The sequence below is a fragment of the Vulpes lagopus genome, chromosome 8 (assembly GCF_018345385.1).
Source record: "Vulpes lagopus strain Blue_001 chromosome 8, ASM1834538v1, whole genome shotgun sequence".
NCBI classification, from domain to species: domain Eukaryota; kingdom Metazoa; phylum Chordata; class Mammalia; order Carnivora; family Canidae; genus Vulpes; species Vulpes lagopus.
Genome location: NC_054831.1, coordinates 100,784,025 through 100,796,652, shown reverse-complemented (window position 1 = coordinate 100,796,652; position 12,628 = coordinate 100,784,025). Strand labels below are relative to the sequence as shown.

At 39.8% G+C, this 12,628-nt stretch overlaps 3 protein-coding genes across 7 annotated transcripts in view; 1 reads left to right on the top strand and 2 right to left on the bottom strand.

The window, feature by feature from the left end:
- The window catches only part of TRAPPC13 (trafficking protein particle complex subunit 13), a 38,313-nt gene extending 32,784 nt beyond the window's left edge, over positions 1-5,529 (bottom strand). For all 4 annotated transcript variants that reach the window (XM_041766791.1, XM_041766792.1, XM_041766793.1 and 1 more), the window contains exon 1: positions 5,391-5,529. In XM_041766791.1, the coding sequence (XP_041622725.1) occupies positions 5,391-5,436 (46 nt within the window). In that variant the 5' untranslated portion in view covers positions 5,437-5,529. The remainder of the gene's footprint in view (positions 1-5,390) is intronic.
- SHLD3 (shieldin complex subunit 3) lies at positions 1,431-5,526 on the bottom strand. Its single transcript, XM_041766795.1, has 2 exons — positions 5,391-5,526; positions 1,431-2,356 (listed from the first exon to the last, which is right to left on the bottom strand). Exon 2 carries the CDS (start codon positions 2,239-2,241, stop codon positions 1,486-1,488), a length of 756 nt encoding a protein of 251 aa, XP_041622729.1. The 5' UTR covers positions 2,242-2,356; positions 5,391-5,526; the 3' UTR covers positions 1,431-1,485.
- Positions 5,530-5,919: 390 nt separating the features above from the next.
- The window catches only part of TRIM23 (tripartite motif containing 23), a 31,416-nt gene continuing 24,707 nt past the window's right edge, over positions 5,920-12,628 (top strand). For both annotated transcript variants that reach the window (XM_041766790.1, XM_041766789.1), the window contains exons 1-2: positions 5,920-6,303; positions 12,306-12,468. In XM_041766790.1, coding sequence (XP_041622724.1) covers positions 6,223-6,303; positions 12,306-12,468 — 244 coding nt within the window. In that variant the 5' untranslated portion in view covers positions 5,920-6,222. The remainder of the gene's footprint in view (positions 6,304-12,305; positions 12,469-12,628) is intronic.

Here is a 12,628-nt window from a genome sequence, read left to right as displayed (position 1 = left end):
TCCCACAGGGATCCTGTTTCTCCCTCTCCCTGTGTCCCTGCCTCTGTGTCTCTCATGAATGGATGAATGAATGAATGAATGAATGAATGAATAAATAATTTTTTAAAAAATTAGTAGTTTGCTCTTTAGCAACCTCAGCTCACTCAGGCTATGAAGAATCTCTCCAAATTGCATGTACATGTATTATTGAGCCCTTACCAAATCAAGTACCACAAGACAAATGTGTGTCTTCGTTCCAGAAAGACTACAGTCTTACTTTTTTTTTTCTCCCAGGGAGTTGGTTTGACCTTGTAATGAGAATAACTCCATATGAGCTCTGTAAGAACAAAGTCCATGTTTCTCTCCTTCCATACTACATTCTAACATCTATCTCATGGTAGGTATTTAAATTTGCTAAATAGGGGGTCCCTGGGTGGCGCAGCGGTTTGGCGCCTGCCTTTGGCCCAGGGTGCGATCCTGGAAACCCGGGATCGAATCCCACGTTGGGCTCCCGGTGCATGGAGCCTGCTTCTTCCTCTGCCTGTGTCTCTGCCTCTCTCTCTCTCTCTCTCTCTCTCTCTCTCTCACACTCTCTGTGTGACTATTATAAATAATAAATAAAAATTTAAAAAAAGTTTAAATTTGCTAAATAAATACATTTTTACATATAACTTTTATTGTATGATCACTTTGGGTATTTTTATGACGTGAAGTGTAAACCCAATTTATAACATTTTGCTTACGGGAAACTCACAGGAACCAGTCAACTAGTAATCAGCATTAACCATCAGTAAGGCTGAAATACTTGTACTAGATTAAAGAATAAGAATCTCTGATCTACATTTGATATTTCCCTTCAAAATAAGTTATAACTTAAAGATACATTACAGTCTATGGCAAATTATACATTTTGTACTTTTGTTTCAAAATTCCACATCAAATAATTGTCAGTTACAGATTTTTGGAAGCATCAGTGGAGTCTGGTCTAGTTTCCCAATTTGAACTATGTTCATGCTACTTGAATAACATTTGCAATAGAACTGGTTTTATTTTTGGAAAAAAAATTATTATGCTTTAAAGGAAAAAAGAAAAAACACTACAATGTTACATTTTGAGGCTTTACCAAAATCCAAACTATCTGCTATCATTCACGGCAATATCTAATTCAACCACTGGAAAAGTAACAGGACAAAAGGAATAGAACATTTTCCCTGTAAACTGGGTACAAGTAATTTATCACGATTCATTTAGAAGACTACTAAAAGTATAACCCAGAAAGCTCTTGAGTTAATGGATAAGTCTAAGAACTCATCTGATAAACATTTATTTCTAGAAAACAACGGTATACAAATTACCACACAACTTTTTACAATATTAAGAATGAATAGGATGTATTAGTGAAGGGTCAAATGAAAAATTTAAAAACCCATAAAAATTTATTGATCTCACTATTTCAGATCATATTCAGTTTATTCAGAATATTCTTCTCTTTGACAGTGAAATTCATTACATACTAAAAATAACACCATATTTATGCATGAATAAATTCATTTTCCCAGTAAGAGCTAACCTTCCTTTAAGAAGATTTCCCACATATTCACAGTACATAATATCACAGAACACCCATATTTGGTCTAAGTGTCTCTGAAAGGTTGCATTACAAGATGGAAGTTCATTGTGCCTGATAATTTGATTGAGTTTTGCCCAAATGTCTTCCAGAGTTTGGTTGTTACAAATAGCGTGCTCTATAGTCCATCTTGCTCTGTAAAGTGAATGCAAATTCAGTGCCTTTAAACTATCTTGCAATTTCTTAGACAAAGGAAAAATATTTTCAGTACAATTACTGCTGGGAAGTGAAACACTCCAAAACCTCTTCTTGTGCTGTCTTCCCTTCTCTGATTGTTTATCTAGATTTCCACAATTAGTCTGTTCATTCAGTGAGTGTGACCGGATTAAGTGCTTCCTTTTTTTTAAATTAGGTTGAAATTCCAAAAGATCTACTGTGCAATCATAACTCTGTGATTTAGCATCGTGTTCTGAAATGGTTAAGTACTGTTTCACATCTTCAGCTGCCTCTTCAGAAATCACAGGTGGTGATCTTTTAGGTTTGAGTAGAAGTTTGGACCCATCATGCAGAAACCAAGGAATAAATCTCGCTAGTGGACGTGTAGGAAAGTCTTGAATTGCTTTCTCTGCAATTTTTAGCAGTTGTGTGGGATCATTCTCATATGGTCGATAATGTAATATTACTTCTGTAGTCATCCTGCAGTAATCCAGTCACTCTTAATGAAGAGAACATTTCTTAGATGTGCTCCTCAGCGCTAGAATGTAATTTATAATTACAAGACTCTCTTTCCAAATCAGAGGGAAACAGGACCTAAAGTGGAAGTATTGCAAAGAGTAAGATATGGTAGGGATAGCCTACACACAAATAGGGAAAAAGAAAGACAAAACCAATCCCAATATGACATTTTACCAAGTGCTGTTGGTAAATGCAAATTTAATCCACAAAACTGGAAATGCTTTATCTTACCAAAATAAAGGAATTTGGATTAGATGCCCTATAAGATCACTGCCAGCCCTATAAGATCACTGCCAGTAGTCAATGTGTCTAACTTAACAGATATAAAGGACTTGGAACTACCATCATTATCATAGTAGGTAATAATAATCTTAAGACTATAGCAAAAAACAGAGTAAATTAGTGATTCTTAGAATACTAGATTCATCTGAAGATAACAAAAATGTTATGGTACTTAGAAATTTGAGACAGCTGAATTGAGGACAATGAAAATCATTGTAATTTTTAATGCCTTAAGAAAAATGATCATTTAATACTTTAAAATTATATGAATTCTACCAAATACAGAGATAGAATACTTAATGACTTTATTTCATTTGCAGTTGTAAACACTAATAACATAAAAATAGTTTAACTCTGAATTTTAACCAGGCTAGGAACTGGGTCTATGACAGTCTCTTTTGTATAAATGGAGCACTTTCAGAATATCAAGACCTTGGTACCATGGCTCCTGAATTCCACTTTGGAGGAGGAGGAGGAGGAAGGCTAGACCTCACTTTTTTTCCCTCTCATAACAACAAAGTCTTCAAGTTGCCCCAAATGAAGTCATTGATAATAAATTTCAGCATATAGGTAGGTTTCCTAACCAAGTCCAAAGTTGCAGGAGCCATAATTCAGGCTCTTTCAAATCCTAATTACTGTTGGAAAAAAAAAAATGAGAGGTTGTATTTCTTCTCCCCCAAATCATTAGAGAACCTTTCAAAGGGATTCGCCTATTGCTAGAATGATGATGGGTGGGAACTCCTGTCATGATGTCACAGTATTCATTGACCACTGATTCTGAAAAGTCAGAAGTAATTAATCGCATAATGATTCTTTTTACCTATTGTCAGTGTCCACTAACAGATGTGACAACTTAAATTCATAAATGACTGTGATCCTTACCATCCACAATTTTAATATGAACATAAACACAGACAGCATATTCTTAAAAGCATTAATAATAGTTTTATTTTTTCCTTTCCTTTTCCTTACATTGTAAAATATGGCACTGAGAATTCTTCCTTTTTTTTTTTTTTTTTTTTAAAGAACTTATTCAACATTGTATTCCAAGGATGATAAGGTTCGGAGAGCTTCTTAGTATTTTACGTATATAAGAAACTTAAATGACTATATAAATTGGTACACTTGGCATCCAATAATTAGTAAAATTAAAATCTGTGACAATTATTTTTTTCAGTAATTTTTTTTATTTTTTAAAGTAACCTCTACATCCAATGTGAGGCTTGGACTCACTACCCCAAGATGGAGAGTCACATGCTCCATCAACTGAGCAAGGCAGGTGCCCCACAACTTGTGAAAATTCTTGAGTAGCAAGGGGGAACAATGATACCGAGGAGCTTTAATAAAACTGAAACTATCAGTGAACTTCACAGCACTTGTCCTCTTAGGCTGCTAAAATACTCTTTCCCAGGTGATCTTCTGTTTCAGGAAATAAAGAATAATAGAAAACTACCCAATGGCACTTAGCTTCCACATCGCTGCAATGTAACTTGGCGTTTAATAGCTTTCAGTTTGCGTAAATTGATACCCAGCAGCTAAGAGAACTGTTTCAGATTCCCCGTCAAAGTAGTTAATGGGAAAATGTTCTCTGAAAATGCGGCCTCCTCCATCAGGAGGCAACATGGAGTCTTGGAAAGATAAAGGCCTTGGGCTAAAATATTGCCTCCAATCGCTTGCTAGCTCTGTGATCCTGAAAAAGTCTCTTACATTTCTGATAGATATTAAGTAAAATCTATTCCACATACTTCACATGAGATTAAGAAGAAGAAAAGACAGTTTCTTTCCCTTTTTCTATAGAAGAACCCATTTCAGTCTAGCTCATTTGCTCAGGCTGAGCTTCCAGATCCTATTGCTGTATTATTTAATACAGTTGTTTTCTGGGATCCCTGGGTGGCTCAGTGGTTGAGCATCTGCCTTTGGCTCAGGGCGCGATCCTAGAGACCCGGGATCGAGTCCCGCATCAGGCTCCCTGCATGGAGCCTGCTTCTCCCTCTGCCTGTGTCTCTGCCTCTCTCTGTCTCATGAATAAATAAATACTTAAAAGCAACTTTAATATCGTTTGTTAATCCTACAGCCAGAGATAAACGTATTATCCTCAGCTAGGAGTATCTGATTTTGTTAAGGATGGCACTGGTGAGCTTCTGGAACGTCTGATGCTCACATCACAACTGGGAACCAGGAAGGTCAGTGCAACTTAACTGAATTCAAGTAATCTATTGAGCCTTTTCCCAGCTCAGTCCAAGAATTTATTGGTGACCACACAGTAGAGGGAGGGAGGGAGGGAGGGAGGGAGAGAGAGAGAGGGAAGGAGGGAGGAAGGAAGGGAGGGAAGAAGGAAAGAAAGGAAAAGAAAAAGAAACAAGAAAAAACACGTTTGTGGAAGCAGAAGAGAAAATAAAGCTGAAGCTATCTTAAACAAAAGGTTTTCAGAAAACAGTAAGAATTCCAGCCCTGTGGGTTTTCCCCTAAATCACCAAATTCACTACAAGTTTTCTTGCCATGCACAGAAAACGGAGGTTGACATGAACTGTCCCATCCCCACGACACCCCCTGCAGCCTGGCAGGTGCAGCAGTACCACCTCCGGTGATTTACCAGGTTATCCGTTCCTCTCTAGGGAGAGGCCGTCAGACCTGAGAGCCCCAAGGAGAAGAACCCCCTCCTTCCGCTCGTCGCCCCAGGGCAGGGCAGGAAGGCGGCCACTAACAGCGTCGAAGGAAAAGACGAGGCCTGAGTCCCCGGGACCGGGTCTTTGTGGCAACCACTTCGAGAACCAGCGAGAGAAGAGGACAAAACAGACTAGAGGGAGTCAGCTGCGTAAAAGTCTACCTTTCAGGGCCAGCAGGTGCTCCTGTTTGGGGGGATTCACTTCCATCCTGACCGGCGCTACCGACCCCCGGCCTACGGCAGCCGCACAGGTTCAGCGCAGCCCGGAAGCGAACGGAAGAGCCGACGTTCGCGAAGCGCCACCTCGCTCCCCACGGGGTTCTCCGCGCTGCTGCCGCCTTCAAGTCTCTTCTTTATCACGTCCTTCACGGACGGACTCAGCGGCTTCCTTTCACCGAAGCCATCCCTCGCTCCTTAGACACCTGTCCATTACCTCCCTATTTCCCAGCCGCAGTCACGCATCACGATTTCAAGAAACCACTCCTCGGTGACAGCGCGCAGCGTCCCAAAGACGCGCATCGCACAGAAGGGGGGGCGCGGGCGGACAAGGATTTTGCAAGCTGGGATTTGTAGTTTATAAGCAGAGCCGCATTGCATGCAGGGAGATGTAGTCCACTCCCCATCCCGCGTCTCGCCTGCCATTAGGCGAAGATGGTGATCGAAGCGGGGGCTTCCTCTCGAAACTTTGCTTCTTGCTTTATCCCTTCTTTTTTTTTTTAATTTCCTTTATTTGTATCCCTTCTGCCATTTGCAGATGCAGACCGCATTTTGAATAAGAATACAAACAGCAAAGCGTTCAAATACACGAGGCGGCGCCGCCGAAGAGGTAGGGACTGGCGGAAGAAGAGGGGCAAAGGTCAGCCCCGCGGCGCTCCGCGCGTCCTACTGCGCCTGTGCGCCGGCGGCGAGCGCGGAGGCCTCTGGGTAGGCGGCTGGGCCCCGCCCCTCCGTTGGAGGCCGTGACGGCTGCTCCTGCGGCGCCGCTCCGCGTAGGATGGCTACCCTGATTGTAAACAAGCCTGGAGCGGGACTGGACGCTGGCCGGCAGGGCGGCCGCGGGACGGCCGTGGTGAAGGTGAGGGGCCTTGCGTGCTGTGTTCCCCACCTGCGGCCTCCCCTGGGTTCGTCCCTGAGGTCTGGCGGCCGCGCTCCGCCGTCTTCGCTGGGCCTCTGCGCCCCTCCTGGCGTCACTAGCCCTCCCCTCCCTTCCCCCCTCCGTTCTCCTCCCCTCCGACAGATCCAGGGGTGACTGCCTTTTTAGCTCTGGTTTTCATTATTGTCCTCCTCCTATCACCAGACGTGTGGGGTTGGTTAGTCGGGCCCCTCCTCGCTCGTGAGTACGGACTGTCCACACGTTTGGGACGCGTCCCAGCAGCATCGTGGCTGGGCATTGGGATATGGGGATTGCTCTGTGCTTCAGGTTCCAAATTCTAGTGTGCTTACATGCTTCAAGATTCATTGATTAAGAAATCAGGTGGGGGCATCCCAGGGGGCTCAGCGGTTTAGCGCCGCTTTCGGCCCAGGGCGTGATCCTGGAGACCCGGGGTTGGGGTCGAGTCCCATGCCGGGCTCCCTGCACGGAGCCTGCTTCTGTCTCTGCCTGTGTCTCTTTCTCTCGGTGTCTCTCATGAATAAGTAAATAATAAAATCTAAAGAAAGAAAGAAAGAAAGAAAGAAAGATCAATTGAAATACGTGGGATTCATCCTTGCCCTCCACTCTCGACCTATGGGAAGATGTGCAAGGGAGAACTGATCTCAGTGTCTTGTAATAACTTTCAGGATTGTTGTAATCTGAGTTATTGGTAATTGTCATTACTGGCTACATAGTAGAATAACTGAGGATTTTTTTTTTTAAGATTTTATTTATTTATTCATGAGAAACAGAGGCAGAGACACAAGCAGAGGGAGAAGCAGGCTCCATGCAGGGAGCCGAATGTGGGACTCTATCCCAGGTCTCCAGGATCGTGACCTGGGCGGAAGGCAGGTGCTAAGCCGCTGAGCCCCCAATAACTGAGGACTTAAACAAACAAACAAACAAACAAACAAACCCTGCTGATACACACCTCCTCCCCCAGTTCTGATTAACACGACATCAGCATATTTTTTTTAAACATCCCTAGAAGCGATTTTAATGTGATTTTAATGGTTGAGAATCAATATTCCAGATAATATCTGAAGTTATTTTAAGATCTTGGTAAGACCCATCTGTGATTCTTCACCTATTGTTAGTCTCGTATGACAACAAATGCTACAACATTTCTGCTCACAGGTATGCTATCACTTGTTGATGGCTTTTAATTCGCCTGGCCTTTGTGTATTAATAAAGGTACCCTGAAGGTACACAGCTTTATCTGAGATACAGAGCGGCACTGTTGTTAGACACGTTGTATGATCGGAGTCTTATTTATTAAATTGTGCTTTACCTAAATAGAGGATCCCTGGAGATTATTTTGTGAATTATACTGAATCAAGTTGTAATTACAATGGATATTATTGGTGTATCTATTATTGTTACTCTAGTTGCCTTAAAATCTCTCTCTTTCTCTCTCTCTCTCTCTCTCTCTCTCTATATATATATATATATGAAAGCCTCATATGACTCAAATTTGTTACAGCACAGAGTTTGATATGTTAGAGGTTCACTTTGTGTGTTTTTTGTCTTCACACATAGAATGTGCCTGAGCTGTGCAGGAGGGTAGTCCTTTTCGTCAAGATCCTTATGCCGTAATTTGTAAGGGGTATGATGGCATAAATTTTTAAAAATCCAACTAATTGTCATTTTTGTAGATGAAAGCAGAAATTATTCATTGGAAGGTAAAAGTTGAAGTCTATAATGTGAAAGTGTGAAATAATGTGTTTAGTGAATGAGTTGATAATGACAGGGTTTTTTCAAATTAGAGAAGTTAAAGGCAAAATTTGACGTTATGAAATTACTTACATTCCAAAAGAAAAAAAAATCAGGAAAGTTTTTTTGTTTTCGAATTTTTTCTTAATTTATTTCAGAGAAAGAGCGAGCATGAGTGTGGGGAAGGGGTAAATGGAGAGGGAGAAGCAGGCTCCCTGCTGAGCAGGGGCCTGGATTTGGGGCTCCATCCCAGGACTCCGACCGAGATCAGGACCTGAGCTGAAAGCAGGCGCCCAACCTGCTCAGCCACCCAGGTGCCCCAGGAAAGTTTCATTTGCAGAGTGAGTCTTCTTAGTCTGGTTAGGGTACCTGGCTGGCTCAGCTGTAGGAGTGTGCTACTCTTGATTTTTGAGTCATGAGTTCGAGCCCCATGTTGGGGTAGAGATTATTAAAAAAATAAGAACTTAAAAAAAATATGGTCTGGCTTATTAAAATTTAATTTACATGTGATATTAGTTTGAAGCTCCATTTGACATATTTGTGAAGTTGATAAAATTAAGAGCTTTTTTCTTATTTAGGATTTAATTCCTTGTGCTGTTAACCACAGTTCCTATTCATAAACACTGAAGGAAGAATATCTAACTCTTGTTTATTGAGTTGATGTGAAATAGTCTAGTAAGTTTATTTTTGGACTTGTGTTTGGTTTGTAAATCTGTGGTATATTACCAGTGCTTTTTGAAAAAACCTGTGGTAGCAACTCAAGTTCTTTCATCTTGTGCAATTATGGGGTCAGAGATAAAAGATATCAATGCACTAAAATTTATTTTGATTCTTTGGAGGTTATGGTCATAAATTTATTGTATTACAAAAATAAGAACATATATAAAAATGTTGCATTTATTTTATATCTAATTCTATTGTATCTTTTCTGTATCTGAATGAATTTGATATTTAAGCGAGGATATTATTTATTTATTTTTATTGGAGTTCAATTTGCCAACATATAGCATATCACCCAGTGCTCATCCTGCCCAGTGCCCCCCTCAGTGCCCATCACCCAGTCACCCCCACCCCCCGCCTGCCTCCCCTTCCACTACCCCTTGTTCGCTTCCCAGAGTTAGGATTCTCTCATGTTCTATCTCCCTCTCTGATATTTCCCACTCATTTCTCTGTTTTCCTCTTTAATCTCTTTCACTGTTTTTTATATTCCCCAAATGAATGAGACCATATAATGTTTGTCCTCCAATTGACTTATTTCACTCAGCATAATATCCTCCAGTTCCATCCACGTTGAAGCAAATGGTGGGTATTTGTCGTTTCTAATGGCTGAGTAATATCCCATTTTATATACAGACCACATCTTTATCCATTCATTCATCTTTTGAAGGACACCGAGGCTCCTTCCACAGTTTGGCTATTGTGGACATTGCTGCTAGAAACATCGGGGTGCAGGTGTCCCGGTGTTTCATTGCATCTGAATCTTTGGGGTAAATCCCCAGCAGTGCAATTGCTGGGTCGTAGGGCAGCTCTATTTTTAACTCTTTGAGGAACCTCCACACAGTTTTCCAGAGTGGCTGCACCAGTTCACATTCCCACCAACAGGGCAGAGGGTTCCCTTTTTTCCACATCCTCTCCAACACCTGTTGTTCCCTGTCATGTTAATTTTGACCATTCTCACTGGTGTGAGGTGGTATCTCATTGTGGTTTTGATTTGTATTTCCCTGATGGCAAGTGATGCAGAGCATTTTCTTATGTTAAGCGAGGATATTTAAATGAAACTTCTGTCCTGCCTTTTTAAAAAATGTAAGATACATTTAAGTGTCTGTGTATAATACAATTTATGTGTAACTCTTCCCATCTGTTTTCTTCCTCATAGGAAGCCATTTACTATTCCAGTGTAATCCGTTTCCTGTGTATACTGCTAGAAAGATAGTGTGCCTGTATAAAAATACGTATATAAATATATGCTCTTTCTTCCCCAGCTTTATGCAAAAGCTAAATATTCTATGTATTTTTCACTTTTCTTTATTCATATGAAACAATTCTGTGTGTATACATAAGAAACTACCTCTTTCTCAATAGACTGCGTGGTTTTGCAGTATATGAATATACTATAATTTATTTTCCAGTCTATACTGATACCTATTTATTTTGTTTCCCATCATTTGCAAATGCAAATGGCGCTGTAAGGAATGATCTAGAGATCTTGTCACACCCTTGTGATATATTTGTCAGATATATTTCTGTAAATACAACTATTAAGCTAAGTAAACTTTTGATAGGTATTGTCAAATTGCCTTTCTTAAAGCCTGTTTTAGTAAACATTTCACAGCAGTCAGTAAGTTTAAGAATATCTGTTTTCCCACACACTTGCTGACACAAAGGATTACACAAAGGGTTTTCCACCTGTTTGATCTAATCTGAAAAAATATATTGGTTTAGATTTAAGTGCGTTTCAAAGTGCTTTGAGTGAGATTGAACATCTTTTCATACGTTTAAAGAGCTGTTTTTATGTCTTTTCTCTTGATATGTATGTTACATTTAAGCCTCTTTTGAACCATACTGGGGTGTAAGCCAATTATGAATGTTCAGTTTACAGTGAAGGTTTGTATTTTATGCACGAAGTCCAAATTAATTAGAGTTGATTTTAAATTTTTAATGGATTAAGTCTTATTTCCATGTGGATTTTCTTTTTTTTTCTTTTCTTTTTTACCTTGCATTGTGTATTTGTTGGGGGATGGTGGTTGAGCTGAACTGTTTTTAATTTTTTATTTTGTCAGATTTATTTATATAAGCACACCAGTACTGGATTGTTTGGGATGCCCAGTTTCTGAGGGCTTTTTGGTCTAAGAGGGAAAGACAGGCTGGAAGCCAATAATGGAATCAAAGTGTTTCAATGTTAAGATAAACACTTATCTGTGGTGCATGATGGCCCAAGAGATAGTGTGGTTATTTCACTTGGACAGAGCTGTGGGTAGACTGACAAATACAGTTGTTTAGAAATTTGTTTATTAATTAAAAAAAAAAAAAGATCCACTCGAAGAATGTTTATTTCCTTGGCATTAGCATAAAAAAAGAGGCAAAAACAGTGTGTCATGTTTTGGAAACTACACATTTTTTTATATAGTTTGGGAATTGAGTCTTAAGTGGGTGTCAATGAAGCAGTAGGACAGAGACCAGATTGTCACAGGTCATGGATAGCTGACTTAGGAGTTTGTGGTACAATTGAACATTTCAGTGTGGGTATTTTTAAAAATAAATTAAAATTGTATAACACTTCAGATATATTGGGAAATAAAGGTACCAAGAGTGCTTCATTGATAAAAAAAAAATAGTTTGTTGATTAATTATAAAACATAACCTCATGGACTTGGGAAACAGAATATGCTCGATTCTTGTTGCCATTCTTTTGACTACGTGGTCTCAGGCAAATCATGTGCCTGTAATTGGAACTATATAGACAAAATATTTCCTAACCCAGGGGCATATTTATTGAGAACAACGAATTGAAATTCAAGTCTTAGCTGACTGCTTTCTTTACTTTACATGATGTAATATAAGTGGATACTAGAAAATATTTGAAAATTACACTCTGTAATGAACAAGTTCATTATCATTTATAAATGATAATTGTTACCCTAGTACATAATTCAAATGATTTCTGTTCAAATTAATGATGGTCTTTTGGGGGTAGGTAATTGCAGAAAAATTGTTTAAGAACCCAACTTTGATAGAATAATATGTTACACAGATTCAGATACAATGAATCAAGTCATAATTTTCAAAAGAGAAAGATGATGTTAATTTACAACATTATCTTGGTCCCTAACCTTTGATATTTCAAGGTGATTTTACTATGATGTAATTTTTGTAGGGCTGTCAGATAAAATGATACAAGGTGATTTAACATTTTATGACCGAGACTTTTTTTCATGGAGGAATAATGTAACAAGATCAATTTAGTGTATTAGATTGAGTTTTTGGCCTGAAGAATGTGTGCTTTTAAAATCATTCAAAGAGGGGCAGCCCTGGTGGTTTAACGCCGCCTTCAGCACAGGGCCTGATCCTGGAGACCCAGGATCGAGTCCCATGTCGGGCTCCTTGCACGGAGCCTACTTCTCCCTCTTCCTGTGTCTCTGCCTCTCTCTCTCTCTCTCTCCTTCTCGCATGAATAAATAAATAAAATATTTAAAAAAATCATTCAAAGAGCACGTTTCCTTTCCAAACACCAGGTGCTGGAGTGTGGAGTTTGTGAAGATGTCTTTTCTTTGCAAGGAGATAAAGTTCCTCGCCTTCTGCTTTGTGGCCACACAGTCTGTCATGACTGTCTTACCCGCCTGCCTCTTCATGGAAGAGCAATCCGTTGCCCTTTTGATCGACAAGTAACAGATCTAGGTAGGAAAATACATTGTATGTATTTAAGATTTAAAATTGCTTGTTTTATTTGTGTGAAAAAGAGTTTTTATAATCACTGAGTGCTGCAGATTCTAGTTTAAATGAGAGGTGGGGAAAAAAGATTATGTTTACCTGTTTGAGTTCCATTTTACTAAGGAGT

Excerpts from the sequence above, each read along its gene's own strand:
- SHLD3 (XM_041766795.1), bottom strand. The coding sequence starts at position 2,241 with ATGACTACAGAAGTAATATTACATTATCGACCATATGAGAATGATCCC.